Source organism: Chroicocephalus ridibundus, chromosome 2 (genome assembly GCF_963924245.1).
Source record: "Chroicocephalus ridibundus chromosome 2, bChrRid1.1, whole genome shotgun sequence".
NCBI classification, from domain to species: domain Eukaryota; kingdom Metazoa; phylum Chordata; class Aves; order Charadriiformes; family Laridae; genus Chroicocephalus; species Chroicocephalus ridibundus.
The window spans coordinates 48,387,925-48,415,376 of NC_086285.1; the positions used below are offsets into that span (position 1 = coordinate 48,387,925).

The 27,452-nt window shown below is 39.3% G+C and overlaps 1 protein-coding gene across 2 annotated transcripts; it reads right to left on the reverse strand.

Moving 5' to 3' along the window:
* Nucleotides 1–983: 983 nt before the first annotated feature.
* TOPBP1 (DNA topoisomerase II binding protein 1) lies at nucleotides 984–26,199 on the reverse strand. Of its 2 annotated transcripts, none has more exons than XM_063325328.1 (28): nucleotides 26,131–26,199; nucleotides 25,695–25,782; nucleotides 24,976–25,110; nucleotides 24,241–24,384; nucleotides 23,317–23,498; nucleotides 22,982–23,175; nucleotides 22,015–22,194; nucleotides 21,076–21,245; nucleotides 20,334–20,497; nucleotides 19,574–19,821; nucleotides 18,962–19,281; nucleotides 18,140–18,312; nucleotides 16,967–17,178; nucleotides 15,348–15,640; nucleotides 13,544–13,717; nucleotides 12,388–12,506; nucleotides 11,189–11,312; nucleotides 10,658–10,807; nucleotides 10,071–10,179; nucleotides 9,316–9,508; nucleotides 8,255–8,481; nucleotides 7,020–7,183; nucleotides 5,969–6,083; nucleotides 5,290–5,453; nucleotides 4,282–4,422; nucleotides 2,999–3,088; nucleotides 2,397–2,558; nucleotides 984–1,988 (listed from the first exon to the last, which is right to left on the reverse strand). In XM_063325328.1, exons 2-28 carry the CDS (start codon nucleotides 25,773–25,775, stop codon nucleotides 1,845–1,847), a joined length of 4,572 nt encoding a protein of 1,523 aa, XP_063181398.1. In that variant the 5' UTR covers nucleotides 25,776–25,782; nucleotides 26,131–26,199; the 3' UTR covers nucleotides 984–1,844. The 2 variants fall into 2 exon arrangements, with proteins under 2 accessions (XP_063181398.1, XP_063181399.1); XM_063325329.1 differs by lacking the exon at nucleotides 26,131–26,199 and adding an exon at nucleotides 26,043–26,087.
* Nucleotides 26,200–27,452: the final 1,253 nt, after the last annotated feature.

Consider the following 27,452-nt stretch of genomic DNA (forward strand, 5'->3'; position numbering starts at 1 on the left):
CTGAGGAGACAGATAGCTGGAGAACGGGGTAGTGCTCAGATTCCCCCGTTACTGGTCCCACTGGGGGTTGGTGCGCATCTCACTTTAGCGTCTGCCCTTCTGCCCTGCCCCCAGGATTCCCAGCAGCTGCGGGAACTGTCTCCCAAGACTTCTTTAAAGCTTAGCTAAGTGGGTCAGGGAGCGGTTTCTTATCTGTAAAGTGAGACCAGCAGCACTACCCTTCCACAGCAGCTTCTTCTGAGGACTGGGAAGGAAAAAAAAAGTTACGAAGTCACAGGACCCTCAGGTCTGACCTACTAATATCCACGCCTATTTAAAATCCCTGCAATGCAAAGCAGCATTTTGGAGGTGGAACAGAGAATTGCCAGTGAAATACAAAGTTAATTTCAAAACATGATTTAAGGCATTAACAGCAGCATTATTTTCACTATGTGGACTTGGAGCAAGTCAGAGATGTTTGACATTCACAAGTAGCAAAAAGTATCAAGCTGTTACGATCAAGAAAAGCAAAGCAGGTGGTAGGACTAGTCTCTGCAACTCGACATAGCAACCTTGCCACAGCCTGAACCCCCACCGGTAAGGGCACAGATTTCACTTTTTAAGAAGACTCAAATCCCTGGCATTCATCGGCATGTTTCAGTCCTTCCTGACGATTCCTTCAGGTCACCCTGACAGCATGTTGCAGATCTCACTGACAAAACGTCCAGTGCGCTGAAGTAGGAAGCAGAAGCACAAAGCACAGCCTGCACATAAAGGCAGGCTGCCTTCCTCCTCTCTCACCTGGAGCAACATGCTCCAGATTACACAGGGCTTAGATGCTTGTGGCTCCCCCTTTCTTCTATCTGCAACTGATGCTTTCTATAAAACAGAGTATTCAGCACCTAGAAAATAAAAGCAGAACATGCCCCCCCCACCCTCAAAACAATAGAGGTAGATTAAATAGAATTAAAGATGTTACATGTATTTCCCCAGACAATTCTACTGGCCCTGCGCAACTGGATGTTGTGCTTTTCTGTTCAAACCAGCTGCAGTAATTCCAGCTGCTTAAATACAGCTCTTCAGATTTCCTAAGCGCCCACACTTTTACCAGACTAACACAGTGCACCTCACATGCAGCAAGGTCAGTAAAGAGACACACAGACCCCATAGTCACTAAAAGGTTGAACAGTTTGTCAGATAGTGTGGTTGTCTGACTAAGAACATTTCCAGCTGCTGGAAACTATCGTCTTCGTTCGCCTCCGGTTCCTGTCGCAGGCTCAAAGAGGGAGCATGGTCAGAGTTGGTTCTATGTTTGCTGAACAGATTCATCAGCGTTCAGAATGGCAGCACCTCAACAGCCCCTCTGTTTTACAGAAATAATTTATTGCACCCTCTATTAGTACAAAAATCTACAAACCAGTTGTTTTTGTCCAGTTTCCCTTTTCCCCTCCAATAGAAAATACCAAAAGAGGAAAAATTCATGTAAAACCTAAGTCTATTACTGTGTGGGAAATGCAACGTAATTGTTATCAACCGGTATTTTCCCCACAACACACAGATAAAAGATGTGAGAAGCATGTCACAAAGCATCTCTTAATTATTATTATCCAACGGTGTCCCTAAACAAAATCACTAGTAGGATAGTTAGGACATTTTGGAGACAAAGTATTTTTCGGATGAGTTCTTGCCTATTTTTAGATGCTACTGGTAACCAAAGCAATCTTTCCTATGAACATTACTGTAAACTTATTTTAATCTCAGGACAAATTAGAAGTGAAACTCAAAAGCTTTTAATTTTTGTGGTAAGAATGAAAAAAATATAAATATGAATTTTAAAATGTACAAGTTAAAAGCACAGAATTTCCTCAGTGTATTCTGGATCGCTTGACTTTGGTCATTTCTCCCAGTGCTTTTCTTTTCTGGGATAATCCAGTTCCGAGTTCTGTGTTATTCTGAAGGTAAGACACAGCTTCCGGCAGGCAGTAAGACTCCATTGGGGGAGGTGGATCCTTCAATAGAGGAAGAAAAAAAAAAAAAAAAAAAAAAGTGGTTGAGCTCAAGTCTTTGTTTAGCTCAAGAAGCTAAAGTTGAGAAGAAAGAAACAGCTCATTAATTTTCTAAAATTCAAAATAACAAAATGAACATTGCACACCTATATTTTGAATGTTTTGCAAGCTCCCTACCCTTCCGCAGATCCCACTGCCAGCACTAGAACAAGTCATGTTATAGCAATTAAAGTGTGAGGCCACAGATCGAAATACTCAGCATCAGGCACTTGCAGCCACAATTGCTGGCAAAGGAGGCACGCGACCAGCACAGCAGCAGTCCCTTCCAGAGGCTTCAGGTGGCTGGGGTTGCCCCATCCGCCTGTTGGGCGGGCGAAGAGCATTCCTGAGACCCTCCGTGGGCGTGCACACCTGGATGAGGTAGTCAGCGATGTACTCCGGTTTCAGGCAGTTCACTCCTTGGGCTGCCGCCTCTGCTACGTTAACCCGGGCGTCATCTGGCTTCAGCTTACTGAAGTCAGCAAAGAGATGAGTCGCTTCTTTAAAGAGAGACACAGAATGACCAGAAAACACCTACAGATTAAAACATGACAGACAAGAACGAGTTTACTTTTGCATTTCCTCCACAAGACAAATGCAGTTCGTGATCTATAATTAACTCATTCACTAGCAAACTAATGTGAAACAGAATACCATTTACAGCTGCATTCTGTACCATCATGTACATTTCAGGAAGGGTGATCCTTCTCATCAGAGCAGGGCACAGAAATTCCGACCTCAATTCCCACCAGCACCACTGACTTGTGTGACCTCAGACAAGTTGCCCTGCCTGATGATGACATAGCTTTTTCTTCCCACCCTTTGACCATGACTCAGCTCTCCTGTGTAAGTAATTTTGTTGGTTAAGACCTTTTACTCACATGGAAAATCCCCAGCACAGTTTAACAGGGAAAAAAAAAAACACCAACAAAACCACATACACGTATTTAATTATTTTTCAAAAAGCTACATACTTTTGCTCCTCCTGACTGAAGAAGGCGCCTGAATCCTGCTTCCTTGGTTTGGTCAACATTTAGGATCACTTTCCAGCCACTGAAAGCTCCCTAGATAAAAGATTCAATTTAGTCAAAAATACATTGGTATTAAAAAAGTACAAACACTTACTGGATCTATAAGTTGCCCCTTCCGTGAATATCCTCCAGATGAATACTTTTTATCACCTAGTGTCGTCTTTAAGTGTAAATGGCAGAATAAACCCCGCATAACGTACAAGTATTGGGCCAACATCATACAGACAAGGCAGCTTGCCACCAAGCCCTTTCACCTGCACAGAGAGATGGGCAACCTGATCTATGAAAAGACTCTTGGCTATTTTTTTTCCAGAACACCAGACACTCATCTACAGAAATGTATCTTAAGAAAGATAGTTGCTTGGAAACATTTCCCCCCCACCCCATGCACTACATTATCTACTTAGTTACAGTAACAGCACCTAGAGCCAACTGGTTGCCTCCTACAAGCACTCACTCTGGTTTCCAAGGAGGCAAGGGGTACAGAGGATTTGTTACGAGCATTCATTTAAAAAGGCTACTGTAAAATACGTGCAAATCAAGATTTATCCCGATGCAACTGAAACAGCAGCGGTATTTCCACTTTTCAATGAATACTCAACTGCAACACCTGATTTGAGAGAGAGGCTTTGGGGTACCCAATTCCCACTTTCAAAAATCTCACTGAAAAACTATGGAACTTGTACCATAAAAATCACGGAAGGTGCTTTAGGAAAGGTGCAAACTTGTGCCATGTTTGAAGCACAACAGTGTGCTCACTGCTAGAGCCATAAAAATGCTGTCCAGAGAGCTGTATTCATCTATACTACACAGCACAGGATTTGTACCTGTTACTGCCAGTACAAATTGTGGTTTCCCAGTGACACTGAGTTAGGTTAGCACCGCCATCAGAGATCTGAAGTGTAAACATCACCTTCGTGGTCAAAGGACATTTACATACCTATGCAGCCACATTCCAGCTTTGCCAAAAATGAACAGTGGTTCAGGAGGAAATTAAGACTTCTAGTTTGCAAGCACTACATTTTTTTTAGTTTTGTTTTTTTTTTTTGTTTTTTTTTTTTTGTTTTGTTTTTTTTAAACAAAATTACTTAGCTAGAATATATCCAGCTAAGCCATTTTGTTCTTAATAACAAGGCAGATTACCTTTCCCTGCCAGCTAAGTTTCTTGGTTGACAATCCCTGTCCTGTCCACCCACACTGTACAGCTTGCATGAGTATATGAATACCTCAACAGTACCAGTTTCTTGCCTCCCTTTATGAATTTTTTTCCTCCACCTCATGGCTGCGAGTGCTAGTTTCTTCTGGTTTACGTTGATTCCAGGCAAAACATTAAGTATGGAATTACTTCCCCACTCATAATCTTCTTCCTAGAACAGTCATAAGCTTGAATTACAATGCAGAGTCCTGCCAATGTTACCAGCAGAAAATTAAATAAAAAAACCCACACCAAGAACAAGTCCCAGCTACTCTAGCTTTATACATTGATTTTATCTGGCCAAAACAGCTCTAGTTAAAATTGGAAATATGGCTCTTAATTGCACATATGTATCTAAATCAACTCATCATTTCTGTCTACAATGTGACTTCATGTGACAAACAGATTCCTCTTGCAATGGAATTCAAGACCAGGGCAAAGCAACTCACTACTCTGGACACCATTGACTCTACATTTCTGCAGTGTCTTCCAAAACAATGAAAGCTGGGTCTGATGCATGAAGATACAAACCAGTTTACAGGCATTATTTTACAGTTAGCCCTGTCAATGTAAAAGAACTGCTAGACCCAGGAGAAGTGTGAAATAACAGTTAGGGAAGTGAGGAGTTTGAAGAGAGCGTTCAAAAATGTTTATGTACATGGTTACAGAGTTGGATCACTTAAAACTATTATGTCTATTTATTGAAAGGATCAGGACTTAAACCCTAGTGTAACAAGATTCACATAACTTTAGCTGATACCAGTAAGAATTTACCAAAAGGTACTCAAGCTTCAATTTTCAGAACTGTAAAAATATAGGTATTTTATTTGTCCTATACCAGGAGTTTGGTCCAGGACTAGTTTTCAGAGAAAAGTTTGCCAAAAATTTCTCAGACTTTGGATCCTCCAGAACTTGCAAGGCTGAGACACCCCAAACTGCTAATTGCTTTTGAGAAGTGAAATCCTTTCCCAGTAGTGCAAAATAAAAAGAAATATGAAAAGGTACAACATACTCATTTCTCAATAATAATGTCACATGCCTGAACAAAGCAGCCAGCTCCTCTACATGCCTCCAGGTAGGAACGATGAAGCACCCACTTTCCAGCTGCCATCGAAGCCAAGAACTTTTCATTTCGAAGAGGATGTCCCACAACAATGTGCGTGCAACTTGGGTCAAAGCACTGTTTCTCAAGTACTATTCCACCTTGAATCAAGGAATGAATTTGACTCAAATTATTTAAGGGTCATGCTGTACCACAGAAAGGATCAACTCAAAGTTAGAATTATTTGAATTCAGTTACAAAAATACACTTAACTCAAATTTACACTGAAAGTTTTATCATTGAAGTGACAAGGGCTGAAGCTGGCAAGGAAGGAGAAGCAGTCAGGAAAGACTAGTTCTCTGATAAAAATAAAGTGCCAGTGTAACACAGACAGGAATGAGACACACACCAGAAGACAGCAGATCTCAACAGTAAAGAATGAGGTTGTTGTGGAGACAGATAGAAGACAAAACCATTGCTGTTTCATGGCAAAGCTGATTGCTCACATAATAATAATAAATTCAAAGAATCACTCACAAGCACACAAAGCCATAAATCTGAGACCTCAAATCTGACGAGTCATTAACAGAAGCCCTTTCTCTTCCCCAATGAGCCACAGCTGACCAAACACATACAGACAACATACTATTCTTTGCATTTCACAAATATCTGATACCTAATTCCTCAATCAGATGGCAGTAATCAAATCTTTCTGGAGGATTAAGAGAAGACAGCTGAAATTTACGGTGTTTTTCTGGTTCTTCATCAGCCTTCTCATCTTCTGTAACAGCCTGGAAATACAGTAACAGATTTTGAAAATAAGACAGAAACATTAGGTTGACAGCTGACTACTTCTCTGCCAAACATTCTGGGTTATTTTTATATTAAGTTTTCTTTTAGCCAGGAAAAGCAGAACCAAACCTGTCAATCACTTGACAAAAAGGTTGGATCTTATCAAATCAATGTTAGGCTCCTGCTTAACATCCTCTTGGTTCCCCCTTTCTTCAGGGCACAACTGAACCAACCTGTCATAAAAACGAATCCTTCATTCATATCCACTGAATGCTAAGTTGAACACATGAAGAAATCATCATCCATCTATCACACCGCCTCATTCATTCAGACTTTCTATAACTTTGAGGGCCTCTATGCATTTCCACCACAGCTTATGTACTAACATGACACATTATGCCTCTGAAGCCACATAGCTGCTGAAAGTTTGAGCATCAAGTGATACGCTGCGGGCCAAAGAATAAGCTCACTTTCCTAGCCCCTTCCAAGTTCACTATAAAATAGCAGAACTTTAAACCAGGTTTTTGGCAGAAAAATAATTTTCTGTTTGACCTAAACATAAATTCCAGATATCGCCAAGGAAACAAAGGCCTAACCTTTTTTCCATCATCCTAACACGGCTGTAGGAGTTCCAAGCAATACACATAGTAACTCTCCACTCCAAAGTCTACCTCAGCTTTCCAGCAGGAACTAACAGGACAAAAAGCTTTATTTGTCTGAACAAACAAGCTTTATTTACTTGAGCAAACATTCATTTGTTCAAAAGCTTAAAAAAGGGGGAAGAAAACTAGAACTGCACAAAAAGCAATCCACTTCAGGATTTTAAATGCAGCTATTCACCTATTTTATAATTACCATCAAGTTCAAAACTTCTTAAACTGTCACCACATCTCTCAGAACATAAATCATCATAAATATTTCTTCATATGACAAACCTTTTCTTTGGGCTGTGGTGCCACAGGAGGGTTAGCCAGCGGGAAAGCAATGCTGGGGGCCTGCGGAGTGGGGATCAAGTGATCTTTAATCGGTGTTTCAGGATCTCTACATACAGGATTCTTTAGACCTTCAATCAAATCTCCATCCCCAGCCTCAGGAACAGCTGTGAAAGTAAGGCATTGTTGCATGACTTGTCTTTTGACTGAATATAATTATGGATAAAGTAAAAAATAAAATAAAATAAATTAAAAAAATGTAGCTATCCTAAAAGGATAAAACACAACTGCTGCTACAACACACATACAGTTAAATTTCACCATTGCCTTTCATAAAGATACTCTTCCTTATACCACAAACCACCAACTGCAATATCGCAGACTAATGTCCCTGGATGCCTTGCTTTGAAAAAGCCAAAAACCTCAAATAGCCTAATTTCTTTAGCTAAACTGCACTGATTCAGTTGAACCAAAAATCAATTGAATGCATTTAGCTAATTTTCTTCAACCTCTTCTAGGACAGGGTCAGTTTCCAGGAAGATTGTTGCTGCAAGCAGAAACTCTGTAAGTAGATTGATGGAAGGAGTTGTGGGCAAGAGGGAGGCAGCAGGGAGAGAGAAATAAAGGATTCCACTATCTCTCAGGAGGCAGGAATGTGAAGAACGCAATACAGATGGAAAAAGGTAAGTACATTGCTTCCTTAGTCCTAGCAGTAGACTAAAGACTTCAAAAAGGACAGGGAAAATAAATACAGTATCTTCACTGAATCCTAAGCATGCCCATGGGCAGCTCTGACATCTGTTTTTTGGGCTCATGGCTTTTCTTCCTGTATCTCCACTTTTCACCAATGAATGCTTCCACTACAATTAGAAAGATTTTGCTACTGGTATTCCCATTTGAATTCCACTACGTCTACCTGAATTGTTACCTGGAAACCAGTTGTGGTTCCGAAAAAAATTTGGAAGACTTCCTAAAGCTGATGCAGACTATTTTTAGACGAACACTGCACCTTGGTGTTTGACCACAAATGCCAAATGAATAGGAAAGCTTATTTTTAAAAAACAGCAACACATAATGGAGCTCAAAGATGTAAACTTGTACTTTTTGGCATTCAAAAAATGCCAACAATGCTCACTTTTTTTTTTTCAGTAGAATTCAAGTAATACTGTATTTTAAAAGTCCTAGAGATTAAATGGATGCTGTAGCAAAGAACGAGGATATTGTATTTCTGGTTTTACCTATAGCAGCAACCTCTGCATCAGCTAAAGATCCTTTGAAGGCAGATTCATCCATGTTCTTATTGGCGTTACTCTGACCGTGCTCAGTGTACTGGGAAGGACTATTAGGCCACTGGAAGTTGCTGACAAGTCTTGCTCTCTCCTCCCGCGCAGTAGGATCGTCCCAGATGATCTGCTCACTCTGGGATGGCTCTGTGTTTATATCTGCAAGTGCCTGACGGGATTGCCTAAGGAAAAAGGCAGAGATACCTTAAATATTCATTTGTTTTACAGAAGACTACCATACTAGAAGACAACGTGTTAATGATCACATCAACTGTAGCGTCCAAGAAAGCATATTAGAAAGCATAGTTGGGAAAGGGGAAAATTTCAGTACAAAAGCAACTCCCAGCAGCCTGGCTTCGTAAGTCTAAGTCTCAGCATGGCTGAAAACAGGCAACAAAAATATCAGCAGGAGATATTTTTAGTATGTGTCAATATTGATAAATTATTCTAAAAAATCAGTGTATGCTACTCTTTACTGAACCTATTACTTTGCAAATAAATACCACGCTAAAGGAATAATTCTGCAAGGTTTCCATTACTTTCTCACTGTAGCTCAGCATTGTTAGAGTTCAAATCCTATTCTATGCTTAGAGAGAAAAGAAAAAGAAAGGAGGAGAAACATTCACAGAGGTACTTTGCAGGAATACCTACTGCTTGTATATGACCTATGTACTGAAAAAATGCAGCATTGCTTTCTTAAAAATCTGTAAGGTAAGAACACTAACCAATCTGAAGAGAAAGAAATCAGTTGGCACAATTCAAATCAAAACTAAAAAGCAATCATACTGTTTTGTGATTTTTTTGAAAAACAAGATACTCGCTATGGATTAAGATAACATTCTGACTTTATCTAGCATGTCCAGTTAAAGATTCTGAATTGCAAGAGAAGCAACTTAAGTACACCAGTAGAGAAAGACAATACATCTGAAAACCCTGGAGACCTGTTAATGTTTCAATGAATGTCTGAGTATGCGCAGGGAGAACAAAATAATATACTTTGAAACACAAATCAATACCTTAGAGCTTCCAATGCCCTGCTGCGGCCATTTCGCACAGACCGTGTGCTATCAGGAGTGGTTGGAAAACCATCAGAACTGTTCCTTGAAAGGGATCCTCTTTGCCCTTGTGGTTTTACTAATGATGTGGCAGACATGATCTCCTGCAGCTGCCTTTGGAAGTTCTCCCTCATTTCTAGTGCTTGCGTTAAAACTTAAGAGAAGGAACAAAACTCATAGATCAAGACTGTTATATTGTAACAAGTGAAAAGTAAATGAAATGCCAGTCAACTTCCCCCTGCCACCCCCTCATCAGGACAAAGACAAGACATTAAGGAGAGGAAAAGATATGTGGGGGAAAAATATCTAGGGAAACTATGTATGTCCTGTGTCAGCTATTCCTAGGCACAAGGAGAAATCTCCATTTGGCTCACTTCTGAATTTGCTCACATCAATCTAACTTATATCCACAATTCTCCAGTAACACATTTATTTACATAAAAAAAAAGATATACTCTAAACCAGAGATTTGTCATGTTGAAGATGAACGTCAGTGTTTTAAAACAAAGAAATGCCAATTAAGTAATTTCCAACAGATTATTATGATTTTCTTATGGGCTGTCAAAGTCTTTAAAATAGAGAGCAAAACTCTTTCCTCTCATCCAGCAGCTTAAATATAGTACCTAAAGCTTCCAGATCTTAACATTGATCACCTGAAACTGCAGAAGGCTCATTTTGATAGTTTGATGTTCCACAATTATTTTGAAAACATTTACCTCCTTTGGCTTCACTTGTTACGATTTGTTCATCCCCTGCAGCAACCATTTCCTTTATTTGGTCAGTAGTTACATCATCTTCAGCACCATCTTCATCCACCGGAATAATCTAAAACACCAAAATTTTTTGGTTTTAACCCATGTTCAACACATGCATAAATTCTGATGATTATTCATCTTGCTTTAGAGTAAATCTAACCTTTCTGCCACTGAAATGACAGTAAAACAGTGAAGCACCAGTGACAACACCTATTTTGCACTGTAAATGTCTACTAAGGCAAGTTCACACCTTGGATCTTGTTACCTACAAGAGAAAGCAAAGACTGGACCCACATCATTTCAAATTCGGAAAGCACTTCTAATCCTGAAATGCCTGTGTTTCCCTATACTGCCCTAGAATGGAAATATTACATACGCAGAAAAAACTTAAGGAACATCTGCAACAGCTACTATTAATTACTAGCTAAACCTGATTCAGGGCATCACTGAATAAGCATCAACATTTTTTATTAATATGTTAATACAACAATTAAGTTAACTGAATCCAAATCACCTCATAGAGCATGAATTCTTATCACATGTTATACCTCGTTTTCCTCTGCTGGTTTTCCAGTTGATGGAAGCTTACTGGAGGAAGAGAGCCTGACGTCTTGCACTGCACTGATGTCCAGGCTCATTTTGGGATTGTAAGTGTGAGGAAAGAGAGATTCAGGAAGCCGTTTATATTCTTGGGCACTCTGTAATAACATCAGTTAACATAAGAAAGATGAGAAACTGGTTGAGATAAAAGAGAAATTCCACATCTAAACATAGGAAAAGTACAATGAGAACACCACCAGAAGAAGTACTTTACAGAAGAGAAAAACGCAGCTCTCATTCTGAGAAATGTGTAGCAGAAATGGTCGATAGAAGACAGTTTCTTTTCTCCTCATGGAGAACAAGGTAAGAATACATCAGTGAAAACTGATCGCACAATTTATAAATTCAAAGCAGGATGCAAAACATCGGTTCCTATATATATGGAGAATAAATGCAAGCAGAAAATCCACTGCCATAGAACTGTTTTTAAGCCTATATTTCCCTTCACTTTTAATAAGGGAACAAAGCAAACTTCATACCTCTAAAAGCCAGTGCTCTGAAACAATATGTATACCGCATTCTTTAATGGATTTGTACTCCTTATTGTTGTCATTTTGTCCTCCCTTGTAGATGAAGTGTGTTACTGTTTCATCAAAGCACCATCTAGAAAAGAAAACAAAATACAACTTGAAGATACAATATTTCTAAAATACAGAAATTCTGCTCAGAAATTGTCCTAGCCCTTGTTCATGTTAAAATATTGCTTTGCCTATGCCTAAATAAGCAACGAGCCCACCTTCTCCATCAAAAATGACAGCACTCAGTACCAGGACAGAATAACTTCATGTCTTTTGAAAGCATTCCTGAAGTAAACAAAACTAAATCTGATACAGAGGAGGCATTTCGCTTGAGTTTTTTTGGCTTGTTTTTATTTAAGTAGGTGGAGTTTCAAATCAGTTTCTGAAAAGACCCACCATGAGAGAGCTTTTTCTTTTGTTGACATATTGAGCTGCAAGTTAAATACTAATCCTGGAAGCTCAAAATAAAACAAAATGCGTGATTCTAACATTTAAAATGATAAAAAATAGTATTAGCTATCTAATGCAATTATCCTCATCATTTCTAAGCTACTACCAAACATAAGGGCAACTTCCTCGTCCACACTGTGAATGATAACACTTATAGAAGTCAGTAACAAAATATATAAATCAGATTTAGACGGAGCAGAATTCTGTATTAAATCATAAAATTTAGTTTGTGGTTTCTCTTCGTGGCATCCTATTTTTCCTAAGCTTTTCTAAACACACTAACTTAGCCATGCTTACAATCTGTAAAATAATTAGTTTTGAGCCAGGGAGAAACACACAAATTCAGATCAGATTCAAAATCTAAACTATAAAGCAAATTATAAACCATGCAAAAGCTAAACATGTTTCATAGTTTTCTTCAAAAAAAGAAGAGAAAAAAATAATTTAAAAAATGTGCAGTTTGGGAAGACTTCAGGACAAACAGTCTTTCCAAGACAGACTTATCAAGAACACAGAGACTGCGTATGCGTTGGGGAAAGATGGCCTTATTTCACATTAGAAGCAGATGGCCTTATTTTGCAATAGAAATTGTTTAAGATGGTGAAATCTAACGTTTAGCTATAGCAAAAGGTCACGCAGATAAAGCATGTTAGAATGTGAAGAATCATATCAGTGCAGAAGCTTAGAAGCTCTTTTTAATCAGTTCATACCTGTAATCTGCCCCGAGAGAAGCTGCTACTGCATTCAGTTCACTTTGCTTCTTACTAAGCTTTTTACTAACATATATAACCACATCGGCAAGTGGCTTGGGCTCTTCTTCCTGTTCAAGCTGCAGGGATAAAAACAGGAGAGTCAGGTTTGTAAGGTTTCTGTATCAGTAACAAAAATACTTTAATATTTAGTGAAGCATACAGTAAAAAATGCAGTAACAACAAAACTAAGGTAAACACATTTTCTCTATTTTTGCTTCTCCCAGACTCCATGGTCAAAACCCAGCACTATTACCATTCCACGCACTAGGAATCCAAAGACAAAAGATTCACTCTCAGCAAGTCTGCCTGGAATATATTCTGCTCCTTCCATCACAGACTGAGCACTTCCTGAACACTGCAATCAGGGAATTATCAAACTTGATGCCACAGAAGTATTTCATTGTACTGGAGTGGAAAAAATAAGAATAAGGAGCTACAAAATAAGAAGTGACAACCTTCCCTTGCTGAAGGCTATTAGCTTTCTTGCCTCTCCTCTACAGTAAACAGTGTACTAAAATGGCAAGCAATACATAAAAGCTCCCTTTCCTCCTACATCTTTTTCTGTTTTCTCTCACTAGGGTGGATTAGACTGAAGAGGCAAGATGACTACAAGAAATGATGACATACTGTGTCTTTATAAGGGAATAAGCAACTGATCACACCTTGTGCCTCCCAGAAAGCAGAAAAGCAGTACGTTACAGAGGAAGATAGGAAAAGACGACACATGCACTAAAGAACTCCTAACTTTAGTCCACGACAAAATATTTAATCTTGCTCATCTGGAGCCTGGGAATTTCTTAAGTGTGATGAAATCCTCTCATCCCAATACTACAAAGACTAAATTGGTACATATTTATATGCCATGTTACTTAGCAACTGCTTAATATTCAAGATAGTAGTACAGACAGTAGAAAAAGGTTTTAAAATTCTTTGCCTCCCAGAAGGAAACTCTTCTATCTTACCTTCCTTTAACTGTCATTGACGAATGCATAATCATATGGATTTCTACTCAAATAGCACAATTCACAAACTCCTTTGTAACTTAAATCAAGAAAGATATGGCATTTTCGTAATTAAGCCTATGCTCCAGAAACTTAGAATCAGAATTTCCTACCACTTCTGGATGTGCAGTGGTCAACTGAGGGCTGGCATTAAGAGCTACTGTATGCCTTGTGCTGTTTGCCAGTGCCAATTTCAAATTTCTGCCGATGACTTCAGAGAGAGGTGTGCTCAGTTTCCTGTTTTTTTGATCAGGACCTCCTGGAGTTTCCAAAGCTGCCAGAGCATCCTACAAAAAAAAGAAGCAATGGACTGACTTTCATGAACCCATTACAAAATTCTCACTCAAGTGCAAGTTTCACAAATATAGTTTGCAGTAAGATTTCAAACAAAACTAGGATGGTGTACTACTAGCTAGGAAGTGCAACTGTAGTACCATTGCACAAAAGCAGTACAAGACAATCCCAATCTTAAAGTCTTAATAAGCAAAAAAGGAAGAACAGGTTATTAATCTCTCTTTTCACTGACATCAATGAAAACTGCCTTCAATGGAAAAGCGAGTAGCCAACCCCAGACAATTACTTTAATTTACTAATACCTGCCCCTACATGTTGCATGAGTATGTGATTCTATCTGCACCTTTAAAACACCAAGTTTCCTCCTGCCCTTTTTTGAAAAAGAGAAATTTTTGATATAGAACATCTTGCTTTCGAAAATTTATCAGTCTGGTAAACTACTGGATTTCAAAAAGCAGAGTATAAATTGAATCACAGAATCGTCTGGGTTGGAAGGGACCTTAAAGCTCATCTCCACCGCCTTCCCGTGGGCAGGAACAGCTTCTGCTAGACCAGGTTGCTCAAAGCCCCATCCAGCCTGGCCTTGAACACTTCCAGGGATGGGGCATCCACAGCTTCTCTGGGCAACCTGTTCCAGTGTCTCACCACCCTCAGAATAAAGAATTTCTTCCTAATATCTAATCTAATCTACCCTCTTTCAGTTTAAAAATATTATCCCTTGTCCTATCACTACAATCCCTGATAAAGAGTCCTTCCCCATCTTTCTTGTAGATCCCCTTTAGGTACTGGAAGGCCGCTATAAGGTCTCCCTGGAGCCTTCTCTTCACGAAGCAGAACTAACTAAAAAGAACAATAGATTCTTCTGGTTTTGTAATACATGTTTGTTCTATTGCAGGCAGAGGGGTTAAAAAACACAACAAGAAAACCAACCCACAAATAACCCCCCAAAAAACCCAACAAACTTTGCAGGAATTCAGTGCATTCATCTTTCAGATAAGGCCTCAAAAATGAAAAATAAACCTCAAACCTTCTAAAGCACACTTGAGTCATTCCAGAGCTATTCCAGCACAGATACTTCATAAGTGTCAGTAGTTTCTTTGTTCTAAGACTAGTTTTTCTAGCCTCTTGTGGCCTTCAGAATGAGACAATGAACCCAAAACTCCAATGCATTTTTCAACTTGCAATAACAGTTTTGAAATTGCTATACAGCTATTACATTAAAACACCTCATTAAAGTAGCATTTCATCGAAAAAACAAGCAAACACTTGTTTCTATCTGGAGCAATTATAAACCTTCTCGTTACATTTCTCAGCCTTAAGTGTAAAGAACACAGACTGTGTACTGTGTGAGGCGCAGAACACATGAGCATGTGATGCAATAAGCATAAAGGAGCTTTGTTAAAGACATTACAGCATTTACTAGTCAATAAATTTAGTCCACAGGTCATTAGCTAGAAATATACATCAACAAACAGAGCCAGTTTTCCTGGGTTTATTCAAAAAAGAAAGTCTGCATGTTAACAGTACACGAAAGGGTAAGCACGGGTTTCTGTACTGTATTTAAGTTTATGCTCATCTTTAACCCTAATGGCTCTACAGACAAAAATTTGCAAAGATGATCACCTTTACATCAAAAGAAGGCTTGAATAACTTGTCTTTGGAAAGAAATTTTGATGGTGTATCAAGATGTAAAGATGGCTCTTTTTGTGGCAGCCCCCCTTGCACAAGAGGAGTTGTCTTCGTCCCAATATGATGAGAGATTACAGCTTGGAAAGCTTTACTCTGGAACCTGTTGATATCAAGAGGAGTCACAGCTGGCTTTTTTCCAGCTTCAAGGAGATAAGTAGGTTGCTCTGAATCAGGAGATTTAACAGTTGGTGGTGTCTTGCTAAGCTGAGTAATGCAACTCTCCCCATCTTTAAAAGAAAGAAGGAAAATATAAACAAGCAATCCGATTTTTCTTTTGAATACAGATCTCACATACACCTTTATTTGAACAACAACTAAAAGTTCATCTGACCTTCCTTTTCCCCAAAAAAAAATTCACATCCCCCCCCAATAAATGCTGTACAGTGACGATTATATTTTAAAAGCCAGTATCTTGTGTCTCTTCCAGTTAACTACTTAGTTTGAATTACACTGGTACTGAGCTTGACCCTAAGCGTCTGAAAAAGAGCTAGCAACGCCTGGCCTGCTCACACTGTTTGCAGTTCCACACAGATCCATATAGCTCACATATGTGGTACAACAGCTATTAAAATACAAATCCAAGAAAAAGAATGTAATACACAACAAACCCTTCGCTTTCAACATTAAAGGTAACTCCTCCCTGGCTCCTTACTTTCCATGCAACAAAGTTTCTTTTGTATTCATAACTGAATCACACCTCTTCAGGTCACTACGTACACTTCCAGTCCCTTACAGTTTTGGATCAACAGGATCAAGATTTAGACAGCAATAAGCCCTTATCCATCATAATCCCCTATCATTATCCATCATAAGCCCCTATCCATCATAAACGCTTCTAGATAAGCATGACTCATCATCTTTACAGCTCAAAAATATTAGTACAAGAATTGCCTTTACATTTCACTGCTTATTTTCCCTGCGCACCCACTTCTTTTCCTTAAAAATATAATATACAGATAAGACGCCTATGCCAACAACATACCTTTTGTCCTCTGACTTAGTGACCCATATAATTAATTCACAATGGTACTGGTAAAACAGGTTTGCTAACATTCAGTATTAAATCACTGTTGTCTGCATCTTAATATAGAAGAAATACTGCCAAATAAAAGGTGTGAAATAACTGGAAAAGGAGGAGAAGCATCAGAAGATGAAGTAGGCATAGAGGACTGAGCAGAGGGGAATCACATCATTGCAGATCAACAAGTATGAAAGTTCTAAGCTGGATTTCACATCAATTCTCATGCAACCTACAGAGCAGCATATGTCAGAAAGGACAATGCTGAGACACTGAGCTTGATTCCCAAATGACTGATAACCACAAGACTCCACTAGCTCCAAGAGACTTACAGCAAACACACAGTTTCACTTCTATAAACACAACTCAATACCAGAAGAAAAACAAAAAATTAAAAAAATACTTGGAAAAATATCCTCTATCTCTAATACTTCGAAGGTATTAGGGGAAAAAAAAATTCATCATACCTGCCTTCCTCAGTGTGAACAAACAATATAATCACACAGTCATATTCCCTAACTTACTAATAACCAACCTCCAGCCTCTGCATTTTCAACCAAGAACTTGCTTTCATCTGCTCTCTTTCCTGTCCTTGCAGACTGCAAAAGCCAAGCAACAGTGACTGCGGGCAAATTCCACTTCTTCGCAGCTTCATACTTGGAACCATCCGGTTCTCTCACCACCAGATGAGTACTGGCAAACATTCCCTTTTTTGCATTGGCTTTCCGCACAAAGAATTCTTGGACTCTAAAATTAGATTAATAAAACATTCATTTAGTCATTAAAAAAAATAATTAATCTGGGGCACGTTTAAACTATTACAAAATGCATTCAAGCAACAGAAGATGAACCAGTAGAATTATCTAAGGCCATCCACTTTGCACTTGACAGCCTAACCTACATGAAAAAAAATAATAATTAAACAGCAATGTTTTGCTTCTATCAGTATTGAAAACATTAACATTTCTCATACTCCAGACTTTGTCACATATCCCATTTCCAAATCATACACGAGGCCTAATGTTCTTCTGCAAGATTAATGGGACAGGCAGGATTCCTTTCTGGAAGCAACAAGCGTTATTTCAAAATCCACAATAGTTTTCTTTATATTAGTTTTTCTTTTATCATCAAGGACCCAATTTTCCAAGAAGACAACAGGACTGAGAACTCACCAGAAAAAAATTTAGTTCAAACAGACTACAAATGATACTCTAAGCTATACAATTTTGCCACCTCATGACTAAATATGTTTTTCTTAATGTTTTTCAAAGATCCTGATGAATTAGAAGCAAATAATTCACCATTGCAGCTCCTAAGAAATGGTGCACTATCACTGGTTATAAGGCTGAACCAGACAGTACTGAAAAAGAGGAACAATGGTCCACTCCTGGACAACTGAAGGACAACTCGGAAAACCTCACATCTGAAAAACCAGGTTTTTTGAGCAAAAATTTACTGAGACTCAGTCATTGTATGAGAGTGAGTGTATTCTGGTAGAAATTAGGCTGTGTGAATGTGAGTAAATTTCTCTAAAGGAAAGGAAAATAAAAGAATAATATAATAATGTCTCATTGCTTCCGCATTAAGTTTTATAAATGAACAGAATCCAGAAGAGCTTTAATTCTAATAAAAAAGAAATGAAATGCATAAATGGATTTCATCACACTGCCTGCATAAGAACAAGAAGAAATGGTGACAGGAGACATACCTGGCTCCTAGCAGTCCTGCCAGATAAACCAGGGAGTCTCTCTCTGCACCAGTGAACTGGCTAAAAGAAAGAACACAGTCTTCCAGAGGGGTAACTCCTTCCATTACTGGGACTGGTGTGAAAAGCGGATTGGACTGTGGATTTAATAGGAGCTGCTGCTCCACACATGTTATCTAAAAAAAGATGAAAGAGATAAAAATCTAAATCAAGCCAAATAGCAACAAAGTCAGCAATATTTCAGCAACTGTGCAATAGCATTTATGGATTCAACAACAAGCAATCCTGCTTCCATTATTACATGAGACAAATTATTTCCCATTGAATAAGACATATTCTTTTCTAGATAATTTTAATTTTGTCAGGTTTGACATACTGAGGCATTATTCAGAACCTTTCAGTTACTACTCTTCCAACTCTGAAGGCTCCCTTAAAGTAGTTTGCTCTTCTGCTACAACTAAAAAAGCTATAAAAAGCATGAGACAAGTAAACACAAAGATATCAAACGAAATCAGTATTAGTCAACTAGCTCCTTCTACAATTCATTATTTAGAGAAAATGCTGTCAGACTCTCATATAAGAAGCCTTTGAGTCAGGACAACAAAGTCTTATTTAACAAGCACGTAGAAAATTAAGCGAAACAGATAAAAGACAACTTACAGACGCACAGGCTTTAAAGCCCATTTAGTACATTTCAAATTAAATGAGGCTAATCTTTCAGTACCTTACTCACATTTAAGCCACCGATATCCCTGCAGTCTGACAAGGCATATTTCTAATATAGATACCTGTTTACTCACGAAACTGAAAGTCTAACTCCCTTACCAGCCATGTATTTGTGACAACATCACCAACAGTCGGCTTCACTGTGCACCCCAATAAAGGTACCACAGCATAGTCTGCAATGGTTCTGCTTTGCAGTGGCAGAATTTTCCCAGCATTCTCCACTATAATATCTGTAATGCAGGACTCGTCCTCTTCACTAAAACCCAAAAGAAGAAATCTCTTTTTGACAAATAAGCCTCCTTCAGACAGTGCAGAAGACTCTCGTAAAGAACCATTACAGATGGAAGATTGATTCTCTCCTTGAACAGTCAAGTGAGTAACATCACTGATGGTTACGGATGTTAGTTTTTCAACTTCATCTGAAAGGAAAAAAAAAACCCACCAAAAAATAACCAACAACAGCAATTGCCTGACAAGAACATCAAAGACAACTCAAAACAGTTTCATGAAGAAATTACAGTATTCTGCTGTTTTCAGCCAGGTTTTAATTAAGAACTGCTCTATAAGGCCTGTTTAAATTTGATTTCTAAAACACAATATAGAAGTTAACATGCAAGATGTGGCTAGCTTTTTAATAAGCAAATGCCACAAAGCTCAAATGCTAATTATGAGCAATTAAACTTTCTGTGGTATGCTGAGCCTAGAACATACCTAATGTAGAATCATTATTTATATATTGAGAGAGGAAGTCATCGTCAGCAGCTTTCTGGTGCTTTATAACATTCACAGCTTCTTTCTTCAAGAGACTGTTATTTTTGGGAAGAATTGACTTCATTCCAGGTTGTTCCAAAATTGGGTTCTCTGGCAGCTGGTAGTTTAGAGGGATATATTGCTCCACTGGACGCAGATAACCTTTGCTAAATGACTCCAGCAACCATTTTGCTGTCACGACATGAGGCCTATAAAATAAAGCGTTATACAAATACGTTACAGAAGGTTTCCGAACTGTGATTCTTCCATCCCACTCTGCAAATACTAGTATATACACACACCTGAACTCTGCAACTCCAACACTAAGCAAACTTTGGGCACTTTACAAGCCTGAAGATTTTGTTTAGTTCTTTCAGTCTCAGAACAGAGAATTTCATACTTACTTTCTATAGTGTAAATTATATCTGCCACTGCTGCCAAATCCTTCCTCCTCAATATATTAACAAATGCAAGTTAACACCTCTTTTCACCAAGAAGAATACTTGTTTTCCTATTCACTGAAGTGACTCATGGCTACTCAAAGAACTACAGTATTCAAGAGCACATGAGGATGTACTTATGAATACTGGCTGTAAGTCTTCTAATTTAAGTCAAGAAACTATTTAGGATCTCCAAATCAATACTTGTTTTCCTGTTTACAAGGTGGTAGGAGAAAGAAAACAAGGCAGAAGTAGACCTTAAGCAATACAGTTATCACAACCTGTGAGCTGTCTTGTTCAAAAAGTGTTTCAGCTCATCATTATTTTCCCCCAAAATGACATGGGTAACATCTTCATTAAGTTGATTAAATCGAACACCACCGCCGCAATTAATAAGCCTTCTCATCTTGTCCAACTTCCTGCCACTGAAGCCACACAGATAGATCTAGAAAAAGAGCAGAACAACAAAAAAAAAGGCTTAAAAAAGAAAAAAGTAAAAAAGAAGAAAAAAAACAAAGTAGGATATTTTGGTATAATTTGTTCTGACTGATGTAGAACCTGTGTTCTAGTGGTGCAGAGCTAGTGGTGCAGCTTCTGAGAAGCAGCAAAAACTTAAGCATTTATAACTGGATTAATTTATCTTTGCAAATTAATCTAGCAAAACATCAATATTTACTAATGGAATGAACCCCCAGCCAAAGTCATACAGCCAAAAACAACCCCACCCAAAACCACACACCAATTCCAGAACCTATAGTATTTAAATATATGTCTATAAATATGTAATTTTATATTTATACTACATATTTAATACAATTATACACATACACACGTATATACATAGACGCACAAGCACATTACAGCATGTGGACACAAAATAAATTTGGCATTTGCTACTGACCATGAAACAACAATTTACTCAAGCAGCAATTGCCAGTGCTTCCTGTTGCAAGCAGGCAACCAACCTGGTTGCTTCCAGAGGGTTAAGACCAAACATTTCAAAGTATACATTGTTAAACCTACCCGACACCCATCTAACAAATCTTCAGGTGCTCGAAAAGAACTTATATCCAAGTTTTCCAGCTCATCAGGAAGAGGATCCAGTCTGCTGCTCATAGCAGAACTACACGCTGTTTCATTAACACCACTCAAATTGATATTGGAAATGTGGCTGACATCCGAAAGGGTATGATCTTTAAATAAAATTAAAATGAAAACAGATGCATTAGTTTTGGCCCATCTCTCTCCGCTGCTTCACTAAACAAAATACAAAACTGCCACATATGATTTTGTTGTGCTAGAAGGAAATGTAAAGTCTGAAGAATAAAAAATACTAGGTAAATATAACCTAGGTTAAATACCTAAGCTGAATTCCCAGTACTCTGTTGGTAGTTAGTGCAGTTGGGTTACAGTGCTCCTATTCCGTCATTTCCTGAAGTAGTAGTCAGTAACAGGCATTCGGAAAGACACATTTAAAGCTGGCTGTGTCTTTCATGCTACAATGTTTGTTTACAAAATGCTTTTAACTTTCCTTCTTTTAATAGCATAGAGTAAACAAAAATAAATATATGAAGAAAAATAATTTAAAAAAAAATAAATCAGTATTTGTTTTCCCCTGCTGTAAGATTAAATTCATAACAGACACTTGTTTTAAACTACAAATGCATGAACAGTCACACTTTTTCAGGACTTAGACATGCACACTACTGATTCTTATACAGACAATCATACGCCTAATTCAAGTTTACTTTTTAAACAATTATTCACATGTTTTAAATCTGCACGTTAGAATATTCAACGTGCGTAAGAGTGATCTGTTGCCTTTTAAGCATAAGTAGAATCAGAACCCAAACCGTCAAACCACCACTGCAAAAGCAAGTAGCACCCTACGAATTTGAAACAGTTCTTCCTCCTTACTACAAATGTTTCTTACCTTAACGTATTTTAAAAGGTCTTACTTACTATCAGGGTTGTTGCCATGATTCGTAGGTGTTGACGTAGTGGGTGTATTACTCAGTTTTGATGCAGCCTCTATTTTATATATTGTCTCATCCTGACAGAAGCCTTTCTCAATGCTGTGAGAAAACCACTGCACAGACACACAGTGCACATTCCATTTTTTGGCACATTCATACTTCTGTCCTTTCAAATGTAAACAAAATAAAAATCACAAGTCACCGAAAGACTAATGCTAAACAGTGACCGCAGAAAGATGGCTCGACATTAAGAAAATTTAAGAATTCAAATAACTGATTTCAACGTGCAAGTCATGTTATCCTGAACTCTTCTGACAGGCTACTTATTTAGTCTCTAAATACAGTTAGTGCAAAAAATCTCATTGATGGCTAGCTCATGGGTACATTATGAAGAGTATGACAGGGCACTAAAGCAAAAAAAAAAAAAAAAAAAAAAGGCTTTAAACTTTTCAGGCACAGGGGGGAAAAAAAGAAGCCTAAAAAGTCCCAGGATATTTCCCCACAGGGAAAGGCAGGGAAACTGGGCACTAGAGGAAAGAAAGGAAGCCTTCATTTTTTCGTAGTAGGGAGTTCAGAAGGCACAAAGAATAGACCAGTTAAAAAACATTAGCACACAACCCAATTCCAATCAGAATATAAATTAAATCCTATCCAGCTCTCCCAAAAAAACTTATGTTTTCTTTATTCTTCTATTCCCTCTAGGATGCTCCCTTTTTCTTCTCTTAAATACCATCTGGGTCTCTGTGATTTTTTCAACTTTTGCTCTTTCTCATGCCTTTAGAGCAAAGTAAGGGTGCCCTCTGTTAGTCTTCCCATAAACAGTGATTCCCTAAATGAAAGCAGTAGCAGTAACAATGAAGCAGGCACAGAGACAGTTCAAACTCTTATGCTTATGCATATTTACACTATTTCAACTCAAGAAGTGACAATAATATTCACTCTATAAGTTCTACCTTTTGGCTCTTGAACTATGAGGTGAGTACATTCATTCATCTTGAGCTGCCCTGTATACTGCCCACCGTGCTCAGCAGTGAGGCGCTGGACTTCTTTCCTGTCTGAACTACTTAAGCCAGTAACGCAAATTGTACAGCCAAGGAACACAGGACAAGCGTAGTCTTCCACGTTAACATCAGTGTATCTCATTATGCTAAAGGAACAAAAGAGAAAAAAATAAATAAATAATTTTTTTCTTCAAGTAAAATTAAGCAGAAAAAGAAAGTCGTCTGTATCACCATAAGAATTACCAGTCCCCAAAACAACATCAGTTTTGTTTTGTTTCTTTTTATACCTTTGCTGAGACTTATCCCACAGTGTCTTAACCCAAGAGGGAAGCAAAATAGGTATTTTCAGAGAAGCAGCTACTAAGTATTTCTTGCTGCCAACTTCTCCAGCTATAAGATGAGTTACTGACATATTAAGGTCTCTGTACACACGTCCACCCATCATCTCCACGTATTTATGAACTTCTTCCTGGGTGGGGGAAAAAAATTTATAGGAAATCATCAAGAAACAAGAAAGAAGCCATGTCGCACTCACGTTCACCTTAAAAAACAAAACCATGGATTTCAATTGTCCATGGTTTCTCCTAAAAAACTTCAAAAATACAAATTGGATATATCTGGAAGCCACAAAAACATCAAATACAATTTCCATTTTATTTGCATTTATGATAAGCTGAACATAATATGCATCCTTAATAAAAAAGCTACAACCATACTCTATGAGTAAAATTTTACAGATAATTGGTATTGTAGGTAGTATAAATTAGAAAGTGAAGTCAGAATAAAAAAAAAGTAAACTTCTAAGATAAATTTAAACCATAGCTGACTGGATATTAAGTTTTTACCATGTAGTTTTGAGTAACCAGAAACAAAGAAGGTTGTCTGTAGCTATGTGTTCCATCTAATCAGTTAATAAAAAAATCCCTAAAACATACATTTACTCCCATATTAATATAGCTGAAATCTTATGTATGTATATGCTTATATAATATATACATGTGCATGCATAGATACACTACATACACATTTACATACTACATATAAGACTCCCTCTTTCTCCATACAACTCTCTACGTAAACTATACATAGTCTATAGAAGAACTAGATATATCTAAACACAGGCACAGTTAGACTGCTGCCTTAACGATAAGCCACCTGAAGCAAACATCAATGATAATCAGCTAAACAATCCATTATGTACAATGCATTACCCTAACATCTTTTTCAAGGCTGGTACAGGATACTGTTACATCGGCCATGGTCATATTGTACACAGGATACTCAGCTCTTGGGACACATCGCTGGGACTGCATGCAGTACAGGACTACCTGTGGTCCAACAATTCTACAACCAAGCTGCAATAAAATAAAACAAAAAACCCAAATAAAATTAGCAGATGGTACACTGGTATAAGGAAGACTTTCCCTGTCCCTGAATCCTGAGGAAGGCAGGGCTTCTGTCCCTCTGTCCATCTGTCCCCCTCCTCTAGCACCTCCAGGTAGCTGACAGTTTTGTTTTTACTTTCAGCTGTGGATTTTCAGTACAACCCTTGCAGGTTTTCTGGCCTCAGTAAAAGCAGCAGATGCTACAGCTAACACGCCAGAGAATTACACAGAAAGCCTGTCTTTGTCTGCTGGACAATTCCTTGCAGGTCAAACAAAATCATGTTACTCAGGAAGCAAAAAAGTGTGAAAGCCAGCTTTGCAACTCCATCAGAATCATAACTGATCATACTATTTATTTTTCCACCTGCTTCAAAATAATCCTTATGCTTTACTAGTCATCTTCTTCGCTAAATACAGGATGCAGTGAAGTTAAAGATTTTTTTTATGGAAACTTCATACTACTATATTCAGTGCAAAAAGAGAGACCATACAGAGTGTAAGTATGGACATGAGCACTTCAAGAAAAGAATATAGCTAGAAGTATGTTGATGGGTAGCATACTTTTTTGAGATGATTGAAAACAACGCCTCTGAAAGGATCACAAATGTAAAGTGATTTATCATTTTCTTTTACGTTGAGTGCTGTTTCTTCTTCAAGGATCTGGAGATGTTCTTCCGACTGAAATTCTTTTATAGACTGCAGGTAAACAATACAGAAAACAACATTTATTTAACAAATAACAAACAGTTAATCCTGTGGAAACTACACAAGTACAGCTACCGGAAACAGCTAATAACAAAGCTACCATGCAAGAGTACAATGGCAGATGAACGGGCTAAAATACCTCATGGTTGTCCTCCTCATTCCCCCAAGTCTTCACAATACTCAGACTTAAACGTTCATCATAAAAACTTTCATGACCTGATCCTGCCACACAGTGCCTTTAGTTCCCACTAACTTCTCAAGGTGGAAAGCAATCCACAGTGTCCTTCCTAAAGTTTGGTTAGTGCTTAGATGAGTGACCACCATCCAGACCTTCCCAGCTACATGTCACTTCAGTAAACGTCAATAGGTTTTGCAATTATAATTATTTCTTGTTCAAGAATCAATTTATTCAATAAAGTTGTTCTTGTTCAACAGACTTTATTAAACACTAAACACCTCTATTAGAGAAATAGCTTTATTTCCAGATGTATACATATAAGCTACATCTAAGTCAACCACAGAAATCATTTAATAATTCCCCACGCTCCCTGAGAAAGGTGATCAGACCTACTTACCTCAAGAGCTTTAAAAAAATACTCCGAGTTCCCAGAAGACTTTATGAATTTCACAAAAAACGGCTCCTTACTACCTTTCATCCTTTAACTGAGAAGCAAAACACAGTCAGCACTGGAACCGCGCCGTGACGGGGCGCACCGCCCACCCCCAGGGGCTGGGGAACCCCCCTCGTCCCTGTCCCTGTCCCTGTCCCTGTCCCCGCCGGCCCACGGGCCTGCCCCACACCGCCCAACCTCGGCCCCGACCTCTGCCGGAGAGGGGCGGGAGAGGCCAGGCCCACCCTTCCCCCCAGGCCCCCCTCCTCACGCCGGGGCCCTGCTGCCACCTCAGGGCTCCCGCGCACGCACCGGATACTCGACGCCGGCGGTTGAACCCCGCCACGCTGCCGCCACCCCGACCCCTGCGGTCACCCCAGCCCCAATCCCGACCCCTCACCCGGCGCCCAGCGCCACCACAGCGGGCGGGAAAGCGGCGCCGCTCTGCACTGCGCAGGCGCAAGGGGAGGGCGACCTCCAGCGGGCGGGGGCGAGGCCTGAGAGAGCGAGGAAGGGCGCACGCGCCGCCAGAGGCGCGGGCTGTCGCGTGCCGCCCGTTGGAGGCGCTGCTAGGCCGGGGCGGGGGGGTGGCCTGTGGTGGCCTGTGGTGAGTAACAGGCCGGAGTGTCCGGCCTCCTCCTCCTCCTCATCCCGCTGGTGTATCCCCGCGGCACCTGGTTGCGTGTCAGTGGGGTCCCCTCAGCTTTAGGCCCCCACCCTGGCAGTGGTGGGCCAGTGCCGGCCGGGGTTGAAGGCAGCAGCGTGCCCAAGCCGGCCTTAGTGAGCGGGAAGCTGGAGGAGGTTGCTCTGCGCTCTGGGAATTGTTGCCGCCGTAGGAAGCAGCAAAAAAAGCTGTTTCCCTAGTCCCGGCATCCCCCCAAGCAGCTGGCACCTACTCTCCAAAAAACCCTGAAGTCCATCAAGGGGGCTTACTTGGAATCGGCTTGGGGTATTTGGTGCTGCCAGCTTCTGCTGGGGAGTGATACGGGGAGTATCACAGCTGACAGGGTCTGGGAGAGGTTGGAAGTGTGAGCATCCCATTTCCATCCAAGTTTCAATCCTTATTGCCTTTCCAAAGGAAATACTGTAGGGAATGTATTTTTTTCTTGTAACTTCCAGGCTATGCACAGGAAGCTATCAAATGCTCCCCTTCCAGAGCAGATGGCTGGAATCCAGATGAGTGCATGCAAAACTTGTGCAGGAATGAAAATAAGCCTGCCTTCTCCCATATCACACTGTTACATCTTCCTGAATCATTAAAAGATGACCATGCCCACTCATTCAATGGACCTCCATTCTTTGTGACTGTTTTCCAAGGCTTGCTGCTGATTGCATAATATTGATGCTGCCTGTACTGGGAGTAGTCACTTTGATAGAAGATGCTTTTAGAAAAAGAAGTGTTTCAAAATGGGAAAGCAGCAGAAGCGTTCCCGGGGTAGTGAATGTGTGGTAGCATGAAACCTTACAGTGTGACCACATGATGGCACCATAATCATATGAACTGAAAAGAAATGTGTGTGCAAGTGTACTGTAATTGTTAGTGGTTAGCTCTTCGGTCACTAAGGCAGATCCCACACTAAAAATTTTGTGTGCTTATTTTTTTTTAAAACACTTAAAATTAATCTTCTAGGATCAGAATCAATTGTGTGAGATAGTGTTCTTCCCATTTGTAAAAATAAACGAAAACAAATTTAATAACCAAAGTAGCATATTTATTATTAG